Source organism: Thunnus albacares, chromosome 4, assembly GCF_914725855.1.
Source record: "Thunnus albacares chromosome 4, fThuAlb1.1, whole genome shotgun sequence".
In the NCBI taxonomy this organism is placed as follows: domain Eukaryota; kingdom Metazoa; phylum Chordata; class Actinopteri; order Scombriformes; family Scombridae; genus Thunnus; species Thunnus albacares.
In genome coordinates, this window is record NC_058109.1 from 23,765,752 (window position 1) to 23,792,401 (window position 26,650).

The following is a 26,650-nucleotide window of genomic DNA, read 5'->3' on the forward strand; positions in this document are numbered from 1 at the left end:
AATCTTTTTTTAATCTTTTAAAATCATTTTTAATGTACGATTCCATTTCTAGGAAGAGTGCATTAACAACACCCGAACAGAAATGAACTTTTGTAAAAGAAATAGTGTTATTTCACTCATGATTCATGGATTTCATTCAATAGATGCAAAAATTGTTATAAAACATCTGTGCTACAGAATGGTTTAATTCAGAGATACTCATCCTACTCTTATCCAAGCAAACAGTTGAGAAAACAAGATGGAATGAAGATCACAACTCATGGCCCAATTTTTTTTTTTTTAAACAAAAAATGAGATGTACATGGAGGCACAAATGCAACTTTTTTTCACAGATCTGTAGGTACAGTGCAAAAATAAATCATTGAATCAAGTAAATAGCTGGATTTGTTCTTACTGACAGTTGTGTAAGTATAGAAGCATCAAGCATATGAATTTGCTCTCATATCTAACAGAGTCCACCCAACAGTCCTTGAGAATATGCCTCTATACTAGGCCAGCTTATTACAATAGCTTATTCGCTGGGATATTATTGCCTCTGCTAGAGAAAACAAGAATTGGCCATAAGCCCTGCACACGTGTCAAAAGTTACAGTTCTTACACTGCAGTTAATATAGAAATGCTAGCCAGCCAACATCTCATCTAAAGGATGAAAAGATGCAATTCAGTGAACGGAATAAAGTTGTTGAAGGTGGCCACCACACATATTAAACTGACAGGTTTATTATTTTGTATTTTTTCCAACATTTGTGAGACAATTTATTTGAGATGCACCACCAATATATCCATATCAGAAGACTATCAGTACTGGCTGATAGCTTTCTGGAAATGTTTGCTCTGGCAACGTTTAGCTGATTGTTGACTGGCATTTCTGTGACAATTTTTCTAGTGTCATATTAGTATCAGATTAAAAAAAACCAAAAAAAACCCACTTGATTATCTTGTCTTGATTATGTTTGCACCTGCATTAACATCATTACACAAATGCATATTGGAACTGGCTGATGTGAAGAAAATAGCAGCCAAATAATAAAAAAAAAAGACACAACAATAGCGACATATTGGTGCATACTGTTAAGTAAAAATATCAGAAAGTTCAAGTAAAGAGTTTGGATTAGCATTACCTTCATACAATGCTGGGCTAAGGTTAGGTTTCACCTTTAAAAATAAGAAAATTCAACGATAAAAGTGCTTTGGCAATAATTCAAGTCTTTCATTTACACCACACAGACAGGGGAGTAGAAGATATTAACTGTATGAAGCTGCACATTTTATTTCTTCACAATAATGCTAGGTCCTTTCAACATTTACTCCAAAAGTTTCACTAGGCACTAAAATTAAAGACTAGTATTTCTTTGCTTGTGACTTCTTTTATTATTATTCTTGTTAATCAGCATCATTTATCTGGTTGCTAACAACAGTTACAAGTTCTTCTGAGGTAAGCACTAGTAGTCACTAATGTGTCTTTTACTAATAACTTTTCTATTTTTAGGGGCAAATATCTAAAAAGTATTTGTACTTATGTGACTGCTGTGGTTACTTTTAAAGTTAAGTTAGAATTGCATTTTCAATATGACACTTTGAATTTCAGTTTAATTCATTAAATATCTCACATTTAGATATTTAAAAGTCAAAAAGGTTAAGTCATCACACTAAAAGTTACATTTTCTTTAATTTGAGTCACTGTTTTTTTTTTCAAACTAGTCCCTATTTTTGTTTTCCAAATAACATTCTATGAGTTGTTATTCCTTATTGTGGGCACATCAGTTTATTTTTCAGTCTATCAATTTAAACTAAGAAGGAAAAATTAAAATAATAAACAAACGTGGACCTTTAGATTAATAATTATTATATATTACCTACATTTTATAGTAAATGTGAAGTGAAATAAGAAAAAAAAACAATATCTATTCAACAGTTATTATGGCTACATAACAAAAGCAATTAGTGTGCACTGAAAGATAAACATTTAAAGTGCATCGCCTGATGGGATTCTGTTGAAAACTTTCTACCTGTTAAAAAAACCCACATAGATTGTGTATGGTAAAAACAAGAAACATCACTAGTCAAAAATGGTGACAAATAACATTTTAAGACATACTATTGCTCACAGTCATTTCTAATGAAATGGAAAGTGCTCCTTTCTAAGCATAAGAATAGTGAGAAGTCTTTAAAAATGTGCTACTGCCCAATTTTAGTGACTTGTGAAACTAATAAAATGAATGTTTAAATGGGCCACCATGCACAATAGGACTGTATCTGGCAAGTTTTAAATTTACAGAGTACAATAACTACTTGACTGACAGCAGACATAAACTTTGAGCTAACATATTAATGATTTATTTCTTTGTTCTATTGCTTGGCTGTTGTCTGACATACTTTTATAACATTGTCTAGAAGCCTAGATATCTCAAAGTCTTGTCCTCTGATTTGCGGGTCTGCAGTGCATCACAAATATGAAAGGCCATCTCTTCTCAGGTCAGCATAAAAGGAAACATACAGAGCACATATTCAGACTCAATGGTCTTTACAGAACTCTTTGTGACAGAAACAACAAAAGCTCTCGAGGGACCTCAGAGCCTTCTTCTGTCCTGCACTGGGTTTAGTCCCCCCCTCCCCAAATCACCAGTTTGCCTTTTTTTCGTGGGAGCCTCAACTGGTACAAGGAAGCAATGTGAGAAGTCACTCTGCTGCCGTTGAGTCCTCCAGCCACCAGGGGATAGTGAGAATTGAGAAACAGATGTTAATCAGCATGTGGGAGCAACAGGAGTGCCCAGGCATCAGGATAGACTGTGTTAAATTTAGTCTTGAGGAGCCTTGGAGTGGGGCGAAATCTCCACCTTATTCTAAGAGGTCCTATGAGGAGATACAAGTAGTTAATAGATAATCACACAGGTCTACTGATAAAAGCTGACATTGAACACAGTATTAGATACCTGATCTGAATCTTCGTTGTACTGCGTTTTTCCTGTCTCCAAGTAGTGGGTGTCAATATCATCGACTCCTTCTATTTTATTAGCCTCAACATTTTCCCTCATAACAGAATATCGGTGCACAAGGAACCTGATGAAGACATAACTGCATGTTACACACAAAGAAGAGAATAAATATGTGCAGTGTTACTGGTGTGTGTGAAATGTGGTTAACTGACCGTCCTCCACAGACGTATTTCTTCACTAGCCAAACGCCTGCTACGGCACTCGTCAGCAGGATTGCTATGACAACCATCACTATGACAGCAGTGTTTGTTGAACCGGTTTCAGTCTGACAGAATGACAGAAGCAAAAAGAGAGAGGCAGAAAAATGTGAAGACATCACACGTCAAAACCTACCTTTGAAGACAACACTCTGCATCACTCACATGACAAAGGATTTTCCAGATTTTGTTAGAGAATTCAGTGCATCACTTACTTTAAAATACACAGTAATTCAGATTAAACTACGACTATACACAACTATAAAACCCACTCAGACCTTCAGTAGTGACCATGTTGAAGATAAGAGGTTCCCCTCTTCAATGTGTCCAAATATGCAGAATTTTCAAACTGAGCAGCACTGACCAGAGAATTTGGATGAAGGGCGTTGCTGGTGCACATCCTCTTCAGGTCAGTCTCCTTCCTGTCTGGCTGGAAACCACCCTCACACCGGTCTCCTGGAATCTTCCGGTAGCTTAAGTGGAGGACGACAGAGAGACATGAAAAACAAGACAAAACTTATTGAAAGGGACATGGTGCACGATACGACATCCAAAAGACCAAAGAAGTGATATATATATATATACCTGGGAGGGAAATTACACATACTTCTGCACATGTTTGAATACAGTTACTGCTCATGTTGAGTTATTCTGAATCTTACCATGTACCTTTTAACTGAGTGAACTTTAGCCTGATTATTAAGTACTGTTAGTGTAACAGAAGGATTCATGGAGTGTGAGCGGAGAATTTGCAAGCTGTTAACGGTTTAGAAGGGCCAAGGCTAAAGGTTCACATCAGAGGATAGCAAGATTACCACAGAAAGAACAAGACCAGATAAAGAAGAGCAAGAAAGTGTTCAACTCCCAGTTCTCAGCAGGTGTGCGGAGGCATGAGCGCCTCCAGGAAAGAAACACTGATAAGTAACAAACAAAGGGCTGGCTGTTGTACCAATAAACTGCTTCCAAGAGCAATGGAATGCTTTGTAGCTTTCATGACTATAAAGTGTGTGTTTTGACTTTGCCTTTTCACTCTTTGTCTAACACAGACAACAAGTTTGTATGCATATATAATATATATGATAAAGTATGACAATACCATAAAGAGATTTTTGTCTCGTTCCTCTTTGTCAGAGTGGAATTGCAAAATTGCCACGACATACCACAGATGGGGGAGGGGGGGAGTGTAGAAGCAGCGGAACTGCTGTAATGAAAGCATGCTAACCTGTAGTCTCACACTTGCTTTGACACTTTGATCTTTATCTTAGAAAGTAAATCTGTCTCTGTAAACTGCATGAATACTGATTCTAACACACATATTTCTCCAGGTATGCTCATAAAAAATAAAACTTACCTGCACAAAGGATTGGCAGTTGAGTTTATGTTATCTTTTGGCCTCTAAAACTTATTTTTCAAAGCAATATCACAGCTTGTGATGCTACAGATGCTACATGCTCCCGTTTAGCTAGTTAGTTGCTTCTTATTGGGCAGCGCTACAGATGTTTCCTAGCAACCAATTTACACATTACTTCAGTGTTTATTAGGTAAGACATTTCTTAAGTTTTAATGGTGCAACCTGATAAAGTAATTCACTACTGTGAAACTAGCTAGTAGCTTCTAAGAGCTTAGGAAAGACTTTACACACAAACTTACAAGCAGCTGGTGCAACCCAGTCCAGATGTGCAGGAATGGTGATACATTCCACTATTCGCCTTAAATTAATTAACAGACTTAAGGCTTCTGAAAGTGAGGTGTTCACCATTTCTTACAGCTATCTATAGCATAATGCACAGTGGGAAGACCTGTCACATACATAACAATGTATATTTATCACCTTATTTTCTGGGTTTATTCCCTTTTTTGGCTCCCAAACCAAAGCTTGAACAAAAATGTTTTATTGCATTTTTTATGTCAAAGAAAGAACAGGGAGTGAAAGTACAGAGAGTGAAAGTTGTAAAGACCAAAGGTAAAAACAGACATCCTCACCCATTGGTCTGTAGCTGTTCGGTGGTCCCATTTAAACAGAACTCCAGAGGACGGCCCTTCAACTCCTTCTGCTCCACACAATCCGAGCTGTTCTCTGGCCGGTAGTATCCAAAGTCACTATAAAAACAAAAAGAGACACACTGTCTAATGCTGGTCGGGAAAAAAAGATTTGTATTGGTTTTGCATTTGAACAACATTGCAATAAAACTCCACAATCCACTGGATTTGGAACCTAAAACACTAAACGTTCTTAGTGTTACTAAGTAACACTAAGAACGTTTACTAGTCTACTCATGAAATTAAGTGTCCAGTGTCCCTTCTACTTAAGTAAACCTCATGATCACACTAAATGCAGGATGAAGAAATGACTTTTTGTTGTGTTTTGTTATTTCACTCTCTCACATAAAATACAAAGAGGACATGGAAGGAGCAGGGGCATACCAGTGATAATCATCTACTGTACATGGACAGGGGGACAGCTGCTTGGTGACAGCATAGTCCCTGCCATTCCAGCAGACAGAGTCTTTCCTCAGGCGTAAGAAGGTCTCTTTATAGCCCAGCACACAGCCATCACTAGATCCACTAGGGTCTGCTGAGTGAGCCAGCCACTGCACATAGTCCCCTTCGTTGCCTGCACATACATACATACATATAGTACATATAGACATGCAGACACACCAAGTAAAAGCATACATGCCCGAACACCAATCACCCATTTTCTCCTGCATACTCACAATCTCTGGTGAGGAGTTTCCTGAAGTCTACAGTGATCACCACCCATTTACTGAAGTCATTCCTGTAGCCCCACAGGCTGACGTTCATGGAGCGTGAGCCAGGCTCACTGTCCATACCGCTGAAGTGAAAGGGGTCGCTGGTGAAGTTATAGGTATGCCAGCACTGCCCTTCATCTGTAGAAAATCTGAGAGAGTGGGAGACGGAGAGTGGAAAGAGACCATCGAGCAAAGAAAAGGAATTGTAAAGCTGACACATGCTAAAAATCACAAAAAAATAAAAATAAAAAATACAACACAATCACTTATCCTCACTTGATCTGATTAACAGGTGAGTTGGTGTGCTCCACAGCCACCAGCAGGCCTCCAGAGTCCATTATAGCATAGTGATGAGGGCCCCTGAGGGCCAACAGCCACGAGTAGCCCCCGTCATCAGACACATACACGTCAGGTGAGAGAGATGACTCTGCGTCTCCAATACTGCCTGGAGGAGGAAGGCAGGGAGACGGTGGTATGAGAAATTTTACCATGTAGTAAAATGATTGTGTATCAAGAGATAGAGTGTGTGTGTGTGTGTGTGTGTGTGTGTGTTTTATACCATGGGCAAGAATGAGGCCCACAGCACTGGGCTGTGAAAGAGGCAGCATGGGGACGTTCATCTTCATGGTGGTGCTGTAGGAGGCATGGATGTGAAGTCTGCACTGTAAGGACACAATAATGAGGGTGATGTTGGTACTAAATCACACTCTCACTGTATGTAAGTCCCACCTCAAAACTCACCTGCTCAAACTGGCATACTCCCTATAACTGGACACTGTGCACCTCACCTGTTTTTATGCTGATGTTTTGTATTAATTGATGTTTTTTTTTTTCTGATTCTTTTATGCTTCTATTTCTTGTAAGGTGACCTTGGGTGACTTGAAAAGCGCCTCCAAATAAAATGTATTATTATCATTATTATTATTATTATTATTATTATTATTATTATTATTATTATTATTAGAGACTCATACTGTAAAATGTTGGAAACCCTTTTTAGGACAGATGGACAATGTGTGTGTGTGTGTGTTTGTGTGGATCAGTTTAATTAATTCCTGATGTTAAAATTACTAAGAAAACAAAAAAACAGAACCATTCCATCATTCATCACATACAAAATACATTTTAAAAAAACACATAAAAAATAAAGAATACATTCACATCACAACAAAAATGTATGTTTGTATTTTATGTTTTGTATTTTAATTATATATGCTATATAAATCTCTATGTATATGTGTGTCTCACTCTGTTAGGCCTGTTAGTAGAGGTCTCAGTGTCACAATGGCTGTTTTGTGGTCTGCGCAGCGTCTGCCACTTTGCTCCTTGGTCAAAGGTGATCACTGTTTCCACGGCACCATCTATGAAGGGACACAATAACATGCGTCACAATGACTCAATGACTTCCAGGCGCATGGTTGTTCTTTTGCATGCTTAACCACATTAACTACAGCCAATAAAATACAAGCTTAATACTTCTAACGATTTTCCAAAACATTTCATAAGTTTCTTGACTGATGTCCTGCAGCAACAGGTTTTAGTTCATGTTACTGTGGTAAGAAAATCAACCAAGTCAATCAATTTTAAATTTAGTTGAGATAGGGAATCAATCACAGTGAACTTTAAGTCTGTTTTATTTTTCTTAATGTTAGAGGGATTAGCAGAGACTGTTTCAGAAAATGTTCCTTTAATATGCCTTCAAAGATATTCTAAAATCTGAGCTCTGACTGCCAAAAATCATAATTTTCACATGTTATGCTGAAAGGAAATTAAACATGGATGTCATAGAAAGAAAAATGTGAATTTGATAGTTTGTTGAATCAAAAGGTTCACTGTTCAGCACCTACGTCATTCTTGGATGCTGGAGTTTCCAACTTGTACTTAAATGCACCACAAAGGATTTTTTTCAAAATAACTCCCTGCTTGCAACTGCATCAACATGCAGCAATAATATAACATTGACGAAAACATGCTTGCGATGAGATGTTAAGTGTGAAAAACGACCTGTTTCAAACAAGTGTAGCTGTCATTTCTTTTTCATTTTGAATTTAAACCAAGAGGTTAAGAAATTAATCTGTAAATGTGTGGTGTTATTTGAAAATTGGTACCACAATGTACAAGCAATTTTTTCTGACACATGTACAGTATATGACCATGGTTTAGTGTGACTTTAGGATCAAATGCAATTTATTAAAGAAAATCTGTAATTAACTGAAAACATGTGTTAAACATGTAAGTACATATTATACAGTGCGTTGACCCACCCTCTGTGAGTATGCTGGTCATGTAGACGCCCCTGAGGGAACTAACGGCGGTAAAGTCAGTGTCACTTCCTGTGGTAGTGTAGAGATGACGCTCCAGAGACTTGGAAAACACGGTTCCTCTGTCATCTGACACATAGATGGTTCCAACCCCAGAGTCTGGTTGACACATAACACAAACACACACACACACACACACACACACACACACACACACACGGTTTTGGATTCTTCACTGCAATACATTACTGATCGCCACAGAGAAACTCTCCACTGCTTCAGTGTTGTTTTTTTCAAGGACACTTCAGCAGGATATCTGCTTGAAGGTTCTTTTGTGTTATCGACACTAATGTTAATTATCAGCAGCAGCATCAAATACTGTCATATTCATCATCAATCACATCCATCATCACTATCAGCATCATCATCACGGGTTCTGACCTTCAGGGTCATCCACATGCATGAATATCATGTCCTGAGTGGCTGCCAGGATGGAGTAGAACTGCTCATGGTTGACTTTAGGAAGCTGAGCCATGTTCCACACCTCGCCTCCGTCCACTGACACGTGGATCATACGCTCTGTACCCTAACACACACACACACACACACACACACACACATACACACACACACACACACAGACAGACAGTTGTGAAGTTTTAGTACAGTTTTAGAATTAGAAGGGAAATATGGAGCATGAATCTGTTATAGAGTTATTATTCTATTATATCCCTAAAGGGCACACGAGAAAATGTAAACAGGTGTATATGATTTAAGTTAGAGATGCAGCTCATTAAGTGAGATAATAACCCCAAAACATATGTTCCAGGGTCAGCGGGGCAACTAAAAATCCACAAAGATCATATCAATTCACCTGCATGATACTGGGGTGGTTGCAAAAATTTTAAAAATATTTGAATGGCTCGATACCACTTGGTGTAAAAGAAAAAATATACACATCATCTGGGTGTGAAAAGTATTATCATTTATGTCCATATAGAAGCATTATACACACACAGGGATGTGTCTAGAAACTCATAATTAGAGATTCTGTATGCATCAGGTAAAACAGAAACACACACCTCCTGCTCTTAGAAGCACTGGAGGCAAAGAGGCAAACACAAGCTCACATATTCAGACACACACAAACACACACAAACACACACACACATACCGTGCCAGTCATGATGGAAGCGAAAACAAAGCGCCCTCCCAGCACAAAAGAGTAAACTCTTGTTGCAATCGTCCGGAAACTTCTACCATAGTCTGCCGTTTTCCTTAACTCCAACATTCCTTTTTCATCTGACAGAGACAGGGTGGAGTTAGTGGATGTGTTACTGAATTATAAATGTACATACTGTATGTGGGGTGACTATGTTATATTTACTTACTACATGATCCATTGTTGTTTCTTGTAAAGTAGATACTGTTCTTTGGACCCCTGTAAGTGTGAGAAGAAGAAACAGTGAAGGAAAGAATCTTGGGAAAGGAAAGGTCTAATTGTGCGCACATTTTGAACCATTTGAAAGTTGCCTGAGTTCAAATGTAAATCCACTTTTTTGGAATTTGTAGAGATCACAGATTATGTTTGTGGTTCTTCTAAGTGCTGTGTGAGCGAGGCACACACCGACCCCCCGGGCCGCGCTCCAAGCCCTCTCTGGCTTTGTTAGCTGCCAAAGGGGACGAAGGTTTTCAACTGCAAAGATTTTGCTGGTTCAAGGACTGTGGGCTGAATAAGAATGCTGGTGCTGACTCATGATTCAGTCTGACAGCAGCTTCGGCTCCCTCGCTCTGCAGTCAATTTAGTTTGGGGGCCTAAATGACAGCTGTGGTCACGCAGAGCTATCACAATGTTCCCACAATGCAGCGCTAACAACCGCAGGTCGACACCGCAACCTCATGTGAACTCTGGTGCGCAAATGAAACCAGAGTCAGGCAAGTGGTCCAAGCTGCGGCAAGAAAGACAGCTGGAATAACAACGGTGGACAAAGAACACACACACATAAACAGGCCCGTTAAACCAAAAACAAAGATGCACATGTAGGCAGAGTGGAAACAAACAGGGAACACAGATTTTTTTCACACCCCGCCTGTGATGGACAGCTTCGACTTGTTTTTTCACTCCAAACCAATCACACACAGATGACTGACATATAAAATGTAACTGAGGGTTCATACTCTGCTAGATTGTATAATAAATGTATATAAAAAAGTAGTTAAACATCTAATAACATTTGTCTTGCTCCTTCATTATGCCATCCATTATATATGCACTACCAACCAGAATCCATATTTCTTGTGTGTATTTATACAAGTAGAGGACATTTCTCACCATCTGACCAAACAAACACTGTCATGGATCTTCCTCCAGGTGGCACCAAAGTCCTCAGACAGCCACAGGTCCAACTGAAGGCGAGAGACAATGAAAGGAGGGAAAAGTTTAGTGTTTACCTCTGAGTATTCACTTATATCTAATTTAATTCAAATGTATTTGTATAGCACCATCTAATACAAAAGCAGCAAAAGAGACAGTAAAAATCTGCAAATAAACAGAAACATCATGCATGCATACGCATAAAATTACATACACGTATACAAACAAACATACTGTACAAATACGGTGTGTTCAGTTAAGAAAATCCTCTAGTGAAAAGGAAGGCAAACTGTTCCACTCTTTAGGTGCATAAATACTGAATGTCATTTCTCCAGACTTTGAAAGTGTTCTAGGCACATGGGGGACATTTCCACCTTGTGACCGGAGAGATCTGATGGGGTTATAAACTGACATCATGTCTGAGATGTAGTCAGACCAGCAAGTGCTTTGTAAACCAAAAGGAGAATTTTGAATTTTATTCTGAAAACAACAGGTAGCCAGTGAAGGTTAAGGAGGAATGGAGTTATATGATCTGATCTTTTTGTCCTGGTTAGAACTTGAGTTCTGGATAAGTTAGTTTGGAAGACCTATAAATAGGGAGTTGCAATAATCATCAATAATCAAGTTGCAATAATCTAATCAAGAATCTAGTATCCAGAAGAGGTGCAGGAGTGTATGTTTGGGTTTTGACTAGGGCATGAAGGCTGCTACCGTGATACTGAGTGTCAGAAGTGCGTTGCAGTCTCTTGGGTTGTACAGCATCTGAATGAGGGGCTCAAACGGCAGGTCAGATGGGATAAACGTCAGGCCGAAGTCCTGTGAGCGAAACAGTCGAAATCCCCCGATTTCTGACACATCACCAGTGAGGATGACCTGAAACCAAACACAGACAGAAGCAGTGAGGAACACTATCTTAAAACAGTAGTTGAGTAAAGGCAAAGGCATGTGCTCAGTATGTGAAGACTCTGCCTCTTTTACATGTAAAACATGGACGGCTTTCCCTCAAACAACTCACTTTGCCAGAGTGGTCAGGACTGATGGCGATGCCGAACTCTGTCTGGATGAAGGTGTGGTTGATCAGGTGAGTCACATCTTTGAACGTCTTCCCGTAGTCTTCACTGACACAGTGACAAAGTTGCAGTTAGACCCTCAGAATAATAAGATTAATCGACCATTCAGTCAACCATTTTGATAATCGATTAATTGTTTTGAGTCAATTTTTAAGAAAAAAAGGCTAAAGTTGTTTGGTTCCAGCTTCTTAAATATGAATATTTTCTATGATAGTAAACTGAACATCTTTAGGTTGTGGACTTTTGGTCACGATAAAATAAAATCTGTTAGATTGCATCTTGGGCTTTGGTAAACCACAATTAACATTTTTCATAATTTTCTGACATTTTAAAGACCAAACAACTTAAAAATAGAAAATAATTGTTAGCTGCAGCTCTACAGTTATGACAAATCAATTTACTGCTCCATTTCCATCTAGCATGCCATCAAACATTAGCTATTCAACTATTTCTCACCTCCTGTAAAGGTTAGACTGACCGAAACGCATCATGAACAACGGCACCTGAAATGTTGTCAAGACCAGCAGCACCTGGGAGAAGAGAATGCAGGTATTACGCAATTTCTCACAACATTTTGGACTCTCTTGTTATTTTCTTCCATTCACTTATATAATTTTCATGCAACTCATACAAACTCACCCCTGATCCATCTCCCACCCAGGCCAGTGACAGGGAACCCATGGTTCTCACTTTGAAGGTAAACTGGAATACAAGAAGAAAAAAAAAAGACATGAAAAATGAAAGATTTTAGAAAATAATCAATGTCATGTCAATGTCAGCAAAATCTTTCAGGAGGAATATGTAAGATGATTAAGAAAATCTGAGACATTTGTATGTTATAAATCTAAAAGTTAAGTCGGAGATACAAAAAACACAAGAGAGTTTGTGTATGTGTCACTCGCTGCACACCAGACATGACAGCCCGGAGGACAGAATGAATTGTCCTTACTGTCCAAAGTAACTCGGCCATTTGGATGCACTCTGCGTGTGTGACCTACATTTCCACCTAAATGACAAAGCTGGGGCCAGAGAACAAGACAGTCACTCATGTCCCGAGCACATATACACAAAGACACACACATGGAGGCTGAATTAATTATATTCTGCCAATAAACAATATATAAAAATGTTTACTTTACTATTCACACATTTATTGATGCGATTTTCAGACTATGGAGAATTAAATATTCAAAGTTAAACTGAAAAAACTCAGTGTTACATAATATCATGGCTAACGAACAGAAAGAGTTTAAACTTTGAACCTGAACTTTTACTTCACAACAAGTGCCCTGGCTGCAAACAGCATTCCAGTGTGCTCATCCAGCGTGACGTTCAAGTGTTTGGTCATTTGAGCGACGTATTTAGCCACGGCCCACATTGTGTTTGGGGAGTACGAGGAAGGTTTCTCCCCTCCTCTCCTTTGCTGGTGGAACAGAGATGTTTACAAGGTGAGCCCAGCCCTGGAGAGTCTGCGCACAGCTCTATAAAGCCACAGGAGACAGCCAGGTCTGCCTGCTGGAAACTCTTTGTAAATAGGTCCAGTGGAAACCAGCCTGGCCCGGCTGTCCAAGTGTGTGAATACAACTTTCCATCATTCCTCCTCCACATGAATCACTTCATCACACCCTCGCTGCATCCGTCTGTTCTTTCATATTTTAATCACTTGACTGCTTGACAACTTCTCCTCCCTTTCTTTGCAGTCGTCTGTTCAATCTGTTGATCAGTTCAAAAATGTAAAGCATGACGTGTCTTGTTCTCCTGACAGTCTTGTACCATGTAGCTAACTGCAGTGTCGTCGGTTCAAAATCTGCCCAAGGAACACTGTGTCACTTTGCTTTCTCTCAAATATTTCCTCTCACTCCTGTTTTTCATCTACTTCATACAAGCATTATTCCCAAAAATGTCAATGTCGAGGTTACAATTGAGGTTCAATATTGGTTCATATTGCCAATTGAAGTTTGTCACCAGAACTATCAGTGTGATCACTGTAATGTGGTGTAGTGGTGAATGTTTATCGGTCCTCCCATCCAAGCACACCACCACACACACACAAACAATTCACAAAACAGGTGATGTTGTCATAATGATTATCATAGTGTTATAACAGTGTGACAGGTGGCTGTCAAAACAATGGAAATACCAATTGTTGTTGTTTTAATAATACAATAAAGAAATTTCCTGGTCTAAGCCTGGCTGTCAGTGATGTATTATGACTCATTATTTATACTTTAGGTTATAACTGTTTTTTTAGCATTTGTTTAACATGTCAAGGAATGACACAATTATGACAGTGTGCTAGTTTTTCTTCTCTTGCTTCAAAAGACAAATATGATTTGAAGACAGAGTCTAATAACATTAAACTGACATACATGTGAATTACGAAACAGTGTCGCCATTATATAGTTTGTCCACCAGAGAACAGAATTTTATTTTTTCATTTTAAATTGTCCCACAAAAAAATGCATATATTATGGTAACAATCCCTTAATTACAAAATTTAAGGGACTCTTATTAAAAATGTTTGCTTCGTTTTTATGTGTTTATGTTCCGATAAAATATATACACGTTGATGTTGATCTAAAAAAAGATCTTCTCAAATGTCAATATTTTCTTGTTCATTTAGCCTTCTATGATTATTTACACAAAATATATTTGGGTTATGGACTGTTGGTCAGGACAAAACAAGAGATTTGAGGATGTCAAGTTGGGCTTTAGGAAACAGTGATTGACATTTTTCACCATTTTTGGACATTTTATAGACCAAATGACTACTTGAGAAAATAATCAACAGATTTAAATGCTTGTGAAAATAACTGTTAGTTGCAGTCTTGCCCACATTCAAACACACTTAATCTGGATGTAATCAGAATGCAATCAATGCAAAAAGACAGGAAGGACCAGCTGGGAAGTTATCTAGGCCAAAAACTACACAAGCCGATTTTCCGCAACATCTCCTCCTGAAATCCTATTTAAAGACCAGATCTTACAACTCAGGTCACAATGACAATCAGGCAAGGTCACTGCAGGTCAACAGGTTTCATGTTGTGTCTTGTCTTAAGACCAGGCCTTAGCAAATGCTTAACACTTGCTTTCACACCTGTGTTGAATTTAACCAGCAGGGTGTTTTCCACATCTGTTCTGCTGAAACCCTGACTGGACAAATGCTGACTTGACCAGCAGTTCACTGACCAGCAGACTGAAACCCAAACAATCAATAATTATACTATACAGCGAGTCAGCTGAAGCAAAGGCTGAGAGCACTAAATTAGAATAAAACCTGCTGTATTATCTAATCTGAAGAGGGTACGGGTGCAAGTATCATACACGCTGCTGTACATACACAAAATACAGTACACACACAAAAATATATCCTGCAGATTCAGTAATACACACTGCTGGCAGGAGGGAGCACAGCGAAGTCGTCCCTCAGAGGTCAGTCGCCAGCACAATGAGCTCCTTATTCCCTCTGCTCTGGGTTTTAACCTTTCTGCTTCAGCGGTGTTTACACACATAAAACATCAGAAGAGGAGGTCAAACACTCAGCCTCTGATCTAACACATGGAGCTGTGTCGACAAATCCTCTGATGCTGGGCTAAGTTTTGTGAGCAGAGAAATAAGCTGGGGCGTATTTACAGTATGTCTAATGGATTACCATTGTTCAAGAAAACCAGAACAAAAGGGTAGCGGAGCTGAAGACTGCAAAGTGCCCTGCTGAGTAGTTTTTCATTAAAGTGATTACTCATTTAGTCTACAAAATAGCAGTTAAAAAAGACAAAGGTCAAACTCAAATAGCAGAGGGTGAGATATCCAGACTTTCGGTCCCTAGTATGAGTCAAACTCCAAAAACACTGGATCTTGCTTTACCCATAATGCAACTCAATGGCATCTTTCATTGGAGCCTCCCTGCCTGAGTAACTCCCACATATTTCAAACTCCACAAGCCAAGTGTGTGACTTTTTCCTGTTTTCATTAAACCTGCAATAACAAAAATTTTTGGCAATATTCTCACCTTATAAAGCTGATACAGTAAACGTGTTAGCAAACCGTCTATTTACACATCCGACAGATATGTAGCAACATTAGCATTCATTTGAAGTCATGTTTCTGTCCACCTTTATATGTAAGTCGAATATTTGCTCTCCTTTTAGCTCTGTATAGCTCCACTAAACCACTAAATTAATCATCTGGCTCTTTAGCTGCTAAATGTTACACTGTATTCACCAGCTAGCAGGTGAAAATAATGAAAACCATGCTATGAGAGCCGTGAGAGTGAACCAAAACAGTGAAGTTGCGGGACCTAAAACCAAAACAGGGAGCTGAAATAAAATTGAAACATGTGAGAAGTTTCGAGCTGTATCTGAGATCATCCTGGTGACATCATCAGGGTTATTTTATTTTATTTTTTTTCTAACTTTGGAAAGTTCCCTTCAGAGCAATAAAATATATTATACAACAGTTTCACAGGCTGAGTAGAACACCTTGTAACAAATAAACTGATGTTCATGTGTAAAAATCGAGTGCCCCTTTAAACGATTTTTTTATAGACTAAACAATTAATATAATAATTGTTTGTGTGAATACCATTAGATGCAAACACAAGACTAAGTATTTACCCACAAATCTACAAGTGTCTTCAAGTGCCTTTTCCTAGTTTCACTGGTTTGTTGATTTCACTGGATTTCTCCCTGTATATCAACAAACCCAAACTTTCCATAACTCTCTCTCTTTCTCCCTCTCTCACCATGTGGAACATCAACTCTGCTGCTTTTCTTGGTGCTCCAACAGCTGGCTGCGACCCAGCTACGCTTCACCCCGAAAACAGAACATGTTTTTTCTCTACATTTTTTTTGGCCAGAGGGGATAGAGGACGGGATGGAGTCAGTTTGTAGCTAAATCAACCTCACACAAACAAACAAAAAAAAAGGGAAAATGAGGCAAAGCAGGGGCTGGCTGACAAAATGCATTCTCTGTAGTCTATCAGATCTAAACTAGCATAAAAAGGACGACAAAGAATGTAGGAGTAGGTTAGATTTGTGTGACCTGATCGTTTACACAGCAAATTAGAAAATAGGGAGCTTGTACTACTTATCTACATGCTCTCACTACCTTGTCTGATCTAGCCCGGCAGCTCTCTGATAACAGAAAACTCCACACTGGCGTTCAGATCGAGTTCAGCAGAAACAACGTGGGGAATGTTTGTGAGGGAGAAGGGCCCAGAGGAGACGGGAGGAGTCTGCTCTCTGTGAGCACGCCGAATCATTTTCATGCTCAAAAGCTAGTCCAGGTGTCTGAGCCACAGAAATGATGTAATGTCCACTTCTTCCATCACTCATACACACACACACACACACACACACACACACACACACACACACACACACACACACACAACACACACACATACACACACACACACACACAACAGGAAGGCTGTCCTGCAGAGTTCTGTAGCTTTGGACCAAGTTGTTATTCTTGAAAATTCCTCTAGATATCAGATTTGTTCTTGTTGTGCTTCCTATTACAACATGTTCAGTACTAAAGTTAAGAGAAATTACAAGACTGGAATGAGAAAGACTAGGCGAAAAAACACAAGATGCTAAATGTTTAATCAAGTTTCGGATGTACGATCAATTCTTCTTCTGAGACACGTTGTTGCCACGTCATCATTTCATCTCAGTCACAGGTATGAAATGCAAGAGAAACACCTGAGAGCTGTCCCTCTTCGAAAATGTTCAGCTCTGTACAGAAATGCAGGTATCACCTGACTCCTCCAAGATACTTCTGTTACCAGACTAGCAGAACTTAATATACTGACTCAATCCACCTTGCATCCTTTGCTTCCTCAAACACTGACAGTAGTGGATCTGACCCAGACTGAAGACCTACATTAATTCAGATCAATTCAAGGCTGTGAAGTAGAGCTGAAACAATGAATTGATCGACAGAAAATTAATCAGCAACTAGTCTGATAGCTGATTATTTAATGTCATCTTTTCAAGCAAAAAATGTCTGGTTCCAACCTCTCCAATGTTTGACGCATTTCTCTGTTTTGTATCGTTGTAAATTGGATATATTTTAGTTTTGGACAAAACAAGTAATATGACTCTAGGAAACTATTTCCTACCATTTAAAAGATAAGCTGAGAAAGTAATCACCAGAGTAATGGCAAACGAAATTTTTTTTTAGAGCTGCAACAATTAGTTGATCGGCACATAAATAATTAGCAACTATTTTGATAATTGATTAATCATTCTGAGTCCTTTTTTTAAGACAAAAGATAAAAGTCTTTGGTTCAGCTTCTTATATATGAACATTTTCTGGTTTCTTTAGTCCTCTATGACAGTAAACTGAATATCTTGGGGTTGTGGACTGTTGGTAAGGACAAAACAAAACATTTCAGGTTGCATCCAGGGCTTTGGGAAACAATGATCAACATTTTTCATAATTTTCTGACATTTTATAGACCAAATGACTAATCGATTATTCGAGAAAATAATCGACAGATTATGTTCTGAAAACAATACTAACACTGCAACTGATAATTGTTTTCATTATCAATTCATCTGCAGATTATTTTCTCAATTAATCATTTGGTCAACGAAATGTCAGAAAACATGTGAAATTTGTGAAAAATGTCTATTACAATCTCCCATGGCACCAAATGTTGTCTTCAAATTGCTTTTTATTGCCAAAACCCAAATAATTTATTTTTACTACAATTTAACACAAGGAAAAGCAGATGTGAAAACTGACTTTTACATTTTCAAGTGTCAAAATAGCTCGATTAATCGACTAGTCGTTTCCCCTCTAGCATGTATAAAGAGAGTTGGGTTCACTTCTATCCTCATTCACATCACAGACAGCCATCAAATCATAACTACAGAAGACATTATGATTGGAAAATCCCGTATTACATGGTCTTAAAGGTTTTCTGTTTGAGTGTGTTGGATATGAACAGATTTTGGAGGCTGTTGACTGTGTACATGTGCTGCAGACTCCAACTGTAGGTGACACTCACTTACTTTATTTGACTTCTTCAGAGTTTAGTCGAATAATTACGGCTTGAAAAACTGAATGTGTCACTTACAGTATGGGTGTTGTTGGGCAGAATTGACTCCACTCCAGGAAAACCTGTACATGTCTGTTCATTCAGTCCTGCGCTGCGTTTCGAGAGGTCCGACTTGTTTAAACTAAGTCGCTGCTCATCACTGCTGAACTCCGACTGCAGCCTCTTCACATCTGACGCTTTTTCTCCCTCCCTGGACAGCGCAGTCGAAAACAACCCGAGCGCCAAAATGCAACATACGGACACCATGTTTACAACGACACTGCCCAACTTTGGACTCTGCGAGAAACTCATCTATCCCAAACCTCTGCCCCACCGGCCCCCCTCATCACCAAATGCATCTTCAATAACGGCCCATCCACCGTGGAAGATGATTGGTCAGGATTAGAATAACCTGCAATCTCATTGGTCGGCAGGATTCTCCCTCCACTAACAGCTCAAGTATTTTCTGGTGCTGCGCTGCCCCCTGGTGGAGAGACCAGCAAACATTTGTTACAGAACTTTTTCTCTGAATTTGTTGATGGTTCCTAGAAACACTAAAAAAAACAAGAACAGCCTGAGCCTGTTTCCCATAAGAGGATAAATTTGCTTTATAGAAAATTTGAATTGTCTTTTGTTCATTATTTTAGCACTCCCTATAGAGCCCTGAAACTGACAAGATGTAGTAAATTTATCAGACATGTCATAAATATATCTGAATACACCAATAACCAACATAATATATATTTCTACTTAAGACCAAGACCAAAATATTAGGAAAACTGAGGAGTTGAAAAATAAATAGAGCTAGTGACTGATAAAAGTAAAATAAGGTGTAATTTACTTTATCAACTGATAACTTGATTTTTCACCAACTGATTGGAGGTTAAAAGAAAAATATAATATACGCTTTATATTTATTTTAATGCTTCATTTTAGTTATTTATCATCAGGATCAGAAACAGGTTTGTTGCCAAGTAGGTCGTTTTTTTTTTTAAAAAAAAAAAAAGAAGAAAGAAAGAAATTAACAATAAACAAAATGTAAAATATATTCTAACAAAGTTGGTCACAAAAAATCCATCATTATTTATTATTGTACTGAAAATCCCACTGACTTCAGCCTTTACTCCATCTATTTATGAATATTGATAATCCATAAATATTTTAATGTGTCTCACTTTCAATAAGCCATAAATTATAAATGAAGTGTTAATAAGTTGCTAATAAATGGATTTTGGTCCAGATTGTCAGCAGCCCTTAGAGGCAACCTAAGTATTATTAAAGGCTTATGAATAATTAATTATTTAACCATTAATACTTAAAAACTTAACCTTTTGTTTTACATCTTCAAATTGGTTGTTTTTTTACAGTAGTACAGTAGTACTTTAACAAAACATCAGCACTCACGGATCTATCTTCTTATTATTTATTGTGGACAGATTATAATTTATTGTTCACAATAAATAGTAAGAAGATAGATCTTTAGATAGTTTGTTTTATCCTTGGCACAACCGTGCATCCGATACTCAAGACTTGGTGCTGTGCTACTTTTTACAAGTACAGGACTTAAATACAAGTCAACTGAATTTGAATGACAGAATCTGGTTTGTAAGGTTCACCAGTTCATATTATCACATATTACCTCAGAGCACTGAATTATGTTCTCTTACACTAGAAGATATTAGCTAGTTATTGTCGTTGCAACTGGTATTTAACTTTAGATTAGGTGCTGAAAATGTGGATTCTCAAACTCTGCATCAACTTGCAATTGAGACCAAGAGTTCAAGTTGGGATAAAAGCAAACTGTGGTCATATCACACCACCTGTAAATACTTCACTTTGTTTTTCATGTTTTTTGGGGGATATTCTGCCTTTTCTGTATAGTGAAAGTCTAGAGGTGACAGAAAACAATGAGAGTTAGGTGGTGGTGTGCAACAGTGATGACATGGTCAGTGTCTTTAACCCCAAGGCCACCGGGACACCCCTTAATAGTGTTTACTTACTGCATCTGGTTTGTGAAATATCATTTAGATAAATATATTGATTTCTTTCTGATAAGAGATTCAACAAAAGTCTTTTTCTTGTGAACACAGACTTTCAAACCCCACTGTTAAAGCAAGACATCCTGCACTCTGAGTTCCTTTTTATCAAGCGATGTCACTCTGATATGATGGAGAAACACAAGAAAACAAGGAATTCACAAAAACTGCTGAATCAGATCTCTTATTGAATACAACAGTTTAATTGTGGTACTGATCCGTAACAAAAAAATACCCCACCCCCCTACTTTTCCCTGCCGCTCAGTTATAAGCGCTGGTTAGACTCCAGTACAGAGCTGTACATATACTGAGAGACAAGAATAAGCATAGTACAAAGAGAAAACCTCTTCTGCCGTCCAAAAAATCTGAATGCAGCAAGAAGGAGAATGTGTTGATGGAAAGTTGTGGTTGTGTCGTGACATTCAGCCCAGGTTTTCTTCCTCTCCTCTCTTGCCCGGAGCTCAAACCGAGACCTCCAAGTCTTTTCTGATCTAGATATCCTTGATTACATCCTCCAGCTCCTCTTTGGAGTACATGTGGAAGGTCTTCCCAGGCTCTACTGTTGCCAGCTACAGAAGAGACACAGAATAATGAAGCCTGAAGGAACGCCAGTGATTTAAAGTCTGGCAGTCATGCAAACTTAAATTATTTCATTCCAACAAAAGACTGGACGTCTTCACTGATGCAATATGTAGTGGATGTTTTCACTGACAAAAAATGGTAGAGAAAATAGAAATATTCAGAGAGAGGATAAGAAATGAGGAACGAACCTCAATGTTGGTGGCGTTGAGCTTCTCCTCCATCACCTGCTTCAGAATGGTGAGGGATGACTTGATGGCATCTTTTAATGTCATGGACTGAGGGTTACCCAGTGAGAGAGGGGCAAACAGAAAAGATGCAACTTGGTGATCTTCAAATCTTTTAGAAAATTCTAAAAGAATGTTGGGTTCATTAAATGTTTGAAAAACAATGATTTACCAACTCAAATGCAAGATAGCAGCTTATATACACATCACATTATTTGATTTGCTCATTTTCCTGCTGAATATAAAGATGTAGTGGTGGGACTGGGTACCTTGTGGTAGACCTCTTGCAGAGAGCTCTGTGCTCCCTCAGATGCTGAGCCGATGGCCCGAGCATCACACTGCACAAAGGTCCCTGATGGGTCCATGTGGTACCTGGATTCACCAAAAGAAGGAGTTAAGTCTCTTTGTAGTCAGAATTAAAAGGTAAGCATGCTGCAGTTTAAAATGTAAAGTTTGTAATGTGCACAAATCTTTACATACAGCTGGGGTCCTTTTTCATCAACTCCACCAAACAGAAGTGCTACACCGAATGGCCGACTCTGTATAGATGAAAACACAGAGAAACAGAGCAGACAGAAGAATACACGTTACGCTAGTTTACTCATCTATCTATGCCCTTGGAGAAAAAAAAAACATCCCATAGGCTCAACTGGATGAGTATATCAACAAGGAAAGTGACTGACCATGGCACCAGGGTCTGCATCTTCCTCTCCAAACTGCAGTGCCAGGTTGGACACAGCCTGAGTGACACTCTCCACTGTCATCGTCTCATTGTAAGTGAACCAGTGGTTCTGAGGAGGAATGGACACAGGTTAGTTGCAGATAAATCACAAGGTCAGGAAAACAACTTGTATTACAGTGTTCTCTCAGCATACATACTTGTGTTTCCACTCTGGCTTTGTCAATTAGGGTCTTGGCATCAGCTATCAAGCCACTCATTGCACAACCTTTGAGACAGAGAGAGAAAATGAACAAACCCCACGGTGATCTAAAGCAGCAAATGTAGGCGTAATCATCAGCCTGATCAAAACTGCAGTCACTTATGAGGAATTTCACAAAACAGCATTCTCCCAAATAACATCACAAAGGTCAAATTTAATGCAGGCATATTTCTATAATAGATTTTAAAGATACACTACTTGATCGTGTCAAAGCATTCCCCTCCTGTTAGCACCACACCAAAAATAATCACAGAGGGAAATTCTGGACAGAAATCAAGGAGGGTCCCTTTAGGATCCTTCTCATATTAATTAATCTTTTAATGGACTTCGGGTACAGCTCTCAGACTTTCTGCTTTTTACTGTACCAAAACTCCTTAAGCTCCCTCTAGATATGATAACAGCTAAAACATCACAAGCTGCGACTCAAGATTCACCTCATAAGCACTACTTTTACTCGGGCCAGTACTCATGCAGTACTTATTCTATTGTTAGTACTATTTTACTAATACATGAACATTTTGATGCTTCTATCATTTTAAAAATCCCTGTGTATTTATTTATTTTTGGCATTTTCTTTTTGATCTGTTCTTTTTCTCAACATAACGTGTTGCATTCCAATGTACAAAACATGCAATTCAAATATGTTTAAATTAATTTTGTCATTGACATTTCAATACACAACTGATTAATTACCTGATTTATGAGAACAGAAGCCAGATAATGACTTTTACAAGTTAACAAATAATAGCCACTCAAGCACTTATCTTCAGTGGCCAAACTTGTGATTCAGTAAATTAATAGCTGACATTTAGTTTGTGTTTCCTCTTACCAATGTGACTGTCGATCTCCACAATCTTCTCAATGCTGTTGGGCTCCATCAGGGGAGAGGTGATCCTCTTCTCCACAGCCAGACACACCCCCTCTGATGTCTGGATACCAATGGCTGTGGAGCCCAACTGCAAAAGAGCACAGCCAGAGAAAAACGTATGAGCCTCAAAGTGGACATTTGTTTTCAAGATTAATGTAAACAAGTGTATATGAGAGGCCTACTGTATTGGTCAGTTTCAGTTATTCAACAAGTAATACTCACTTTAATAGCCTCTATGGCATATTCAACCTGGAACAATCGTCCTTCAGGAGAGAATGTGTTCACACCTCTGTAAAACGGATGTGGATAATGGTAATTATTAATTCAATGTTGGTAGAAAATGATGCTGCCAATGAATATTGTGGCGTTATTTGGCATTGTGTTGAGTTTGTATGTTCTAGTGCACATTTAAACAACACACACACACTCGGGGAGCAAAGTTTTACCGTCCGTTTTAAGCCAGAACAGAGTTGAAGAACACATTTCATTTCTGGTTAAATAAAGGTTCAATTAAAAAAAACTGACAATATTGAAAGTGAAAGCAAATAACCCGTTAGCTGCTAAGTTAGCTAACTACCTGCAACACACAGCAACAAAGTTACAAGGACTGGACTAAAAACTACTTCCAGACTTCATTTAACCGTGAAAATACAACACAACCTGTACAAACAACTAAAACAACAGATTAACATCACCGTGCTGTCGTTATTTTGATGGTTTCTACTGAGAAGCGCTCAATAAATGACAAAGCAGTTTGTGTTTCTGCCACCTACCTGTCATATTCCGATCTTGTCAGAAACATCTTTTAAACGTTTAACACAGGACCTGCAAAAACAGAAGACGTATGTGAGGTTTCTCGGCTGTACAGAATTATTTAAACTGATTTCAAACAAGTAAGGAAAGGTCTTTGCTTGGAAGTTCACCGGGTGATTAGCGAGCTAAAGTTAGCTGCGATGCCGAGCAAGCGTGCTAGCTAACTGACGTAGCCGAGCGCTGAAACAGACGTACAAAATGGCTTTTATGCGTCTAATATCGATGTTCCAGTGTTACAACTACGTCCAAGACGGTATAAATAAACGATTGTATGATATTCCTCAAAATCATTACATTAGGAAGACTCGTTTACCTCCAGCCACAAACCCTTGAATGAGTTCGCTTGTTTCAGGGGAAGCGCTTGGCGTGTTACATCCAAAAGTTCCGGTTTTTCTAACAGGTCGGAAAAAACGTTCCGCCTGTACAGAGATATTCCTGAGCGGTATTTCAGATTGTACTTGTACTGATATTTAAAAGGTTGATAGTTATACAAAATCTTATCAATGGTTTTGCTTTTTCTGTCATTTTTTTGGTCAAAAAATATTTTGTCATTGTAAATAATATAAGAACATTCTAAGTATCTCTAAGAACATGTAGCCTATTAACAGTTTAATGTATTAAAAAATAGAAACATCTTTAAAGCTCTTAATGAAAAGTATAGACTGTTAACTGTATATCTACATTCACATCTAACATGGCGCGTTACATTGACGCAATATTTGTATTCTTTGTGTCATTACACTTGCACATTACATATACTGTATACACTGAGAACATTTGCACATTCCCAGTCAATATCCTGTACATTATTTTTCAAGTCAACAGCTGTCTTCACATAAAATAGATTTTTACTTGTTCTTTATTGTAAATTTTTTTGTTGTATTTTTCTTACCTTGTATAGACGCTTGTTTTTTTCTCTTACCTTCATTTTTTTGATTGTCATGCACCACAACACCGAGACAAATTCCTTGTATGTGCAAATTTACTTGGCAATAAATCTCAATCTGATACTTCAGTACCTTTATGTAGGCCAAAGGGCCAACCATACAAGTCAAAACATGAAGCAATAGAATATAAAAATCAGATAAAGCTATTCACTGTTGTATTTACTAATTACAGGCGATACACTGCATATCCCAGTAAATCTGGATCTAGATTTTCATGATTGTCATGGAGGATTTCGTTATTTATTTTGCAAAGGCATGGGGGTCCTATTACACATTTTCAATTAGGATAACAAAATATCAATCTGATGGTTATAATTCTCTGAGAAAATACTTAATTACTTCATTGCAATTAAGAGTCCCATATGGTCTAGCGGTTAGGATTCCTGGTTTTCACCCAGGCGGCCCGGGTTCGACTCCCGGTATGGGAACGAGCTTTTGAAATTATATAAGTACAAACATATATTCAACACGTCCGTATTTGTTCTGTCTCTTCAAATACTTCAACTTCGATAAAAAATAAAAAAAATAAAAAAAAGAGAGAGGAAAAAGACCACATTTGATAATATGATCAGATTCAGACAGGAAATGCGCATCCGTATTGCTGATATCCGGATATACACGGTGATTCTGCATCTCACAGCAGGAAATCTGCCACCGAGGGGCGTGATTGAGCTGAATAAGGAGACATCTCTGCTCAGAGTGGAAACCTGACGAGTCTGCTCTCCTTTGCTGAACAAAAAGGCCAATATTGTTAACGTAGTGTGGTTTAATTTAACATGGCCTATAGAGAGAGGTTGCATCAGTTGGGGATTCATTAATTAAGTGATACATTTGGTATTGCTGGAGATAAGGCACATTATTACTGGAATTCCCCTGACCAAAAGTTGAACATGTTGCAAATAAATGCTTCTGCACTGATTCATCTTTATTAACTGATACAGAGATATCCCTAAACCAGTGAGGCAGTGGTGGAAGAAGTTTTGAGTCAATCAAACGTAAAAGTAGCCTACTTATTGCAGCAGAATGTCTTTTATCATTGTTATAAAATGTTGTGTATATTCATTACATATTCATATTTTCTTTTATTCAATCGTCAAAAAATTGTTTTTTAGATAAATGTAAATGTATTTGTCTTGCCTACATTATATGCACTGGATTATTATTATGTATTACTGTGTATAAGCAGGATATTAATGTTGTGGCTGGTGGCGGTGGAGTCAGTTTCATTACTTAATATATTATTAGTTTAATTAATACATAGGCGATCATACAGATTTTGAATGAAACATTTGATCTGAAAGTAGCAACAATAGGTCTCAAATTTAATGGAACAAAACTTTTACCTATTTATAAATCTTTTCAACAAATGTACTTTGTTGAGTTAAGAAGAAAATGTAAATGTGTTTGATGGGTTAGGCTAATCCCTATGTGACTATTGAATTGATTCATTTAAAAACGAAGAGAAAGAAATATGACAATATTCTCCTGTGCTCGCAAATCTCTCGCTGAGGTGAAACAAATGAGGTTATGAGGTTTGAGC

The 26,650-nt window shown here is 38.2% G+C and overlaps 2 protein-coding genes and 1 non-coding gene across 4 annotated transcripts; 1 reads left to right on the plus strand and 2 right to left on the minus strand.

The window, feature by feature from the left end:
• Positions 1–158: 158 nt before the first annotated feature.
• LOC122980313 (sortilin-like) lies at positions 159–19,054 on the minus strand. Of its 2 annotated transcripts, none has more exons than XM_044348206.1 (20): positions 18,739–19,054; positions 12,291–12,353; positions 12,108–12,181; positions 11,597–11,699; positions 11,293–11,454; positions 10,540–10,613; positions 9,599–9,648; positions 9,382–9,509; positions 8,649–8,793; positions 8,211–8,366; positions 7,195–7,307; positions 6,506–6,608; positions 6,223–6,391; positions 5,911–6,095; positions 5,618–5,807; positions 5,177–5,293; positions 3,558–3,666; positions 3,149–3,261; positions 2,934–3,060; positions 159–2,853 (listed from the first exon to the last, which is right to left on the minus strand). In XM_044348206.1, exons 1-20 carry the CDS (start codon positions 19,009–19,011, stop codon positions 2,839–2,841), a joined length of 2,469 nt encoding a protein of 822 aa, XP_044204141.1. In that variant the 5' UTR covers positions 19,012–19,054; the 3' UTR covers positions 159–2,838. The 2 variants fall into 2 exon arrangements, with proteins under 2 accessions (XP_044204141.1, XP_044204142.1); XM_044348207.1 differs by lacking the exon at positions 18,739–19,054 and adding an exon at positions 12,601–14,289.
• Positions 19,055–20,917: 1,863 nt separating this feature from the next.
• Positions 20,918–24,571, minus strand: psma5 (proteasome 20S subunit alpha 5). The gene is made up of 10 exons (XM_044348209.1): positions 24,477–24,571; positions 24,124–24,175; positions 23,573–23,639; positions 23,312–23,438; positions 22,421–22,488; positions 22,225–22,332; positions 22,022–22,080; positions 21,811–21,913; positions 21,506–21,592; positions 20,918–21,304 (listed from the first exon to the last, which is right to left on the minus strand). The coding sequence occupies exons 2-10, from the start codon at positions 24,150–24,152 to the stop codon at positions 21,227–21,229; spliced, it is 726 nt and encodes a 241-aa protein (XP_044204144.1). The 5' UTR covers positions 24,153–24,175; positions 24,477–24,571; the 3' UTR covers positions 20,918–21,226.
• An 895-nt stretch (positions 24,572–25,466) lies between these two features.
• Positions 25,467–25,538, plus strand: trnae-uuc. Its single transcript has one exon. It is a non-coding gene; the product is annotated as a tRNA-Glu (tRNA).
• The last annotated feature ends 1,112 nt before the right edge of the window (positions 25,539–26,650 follow it).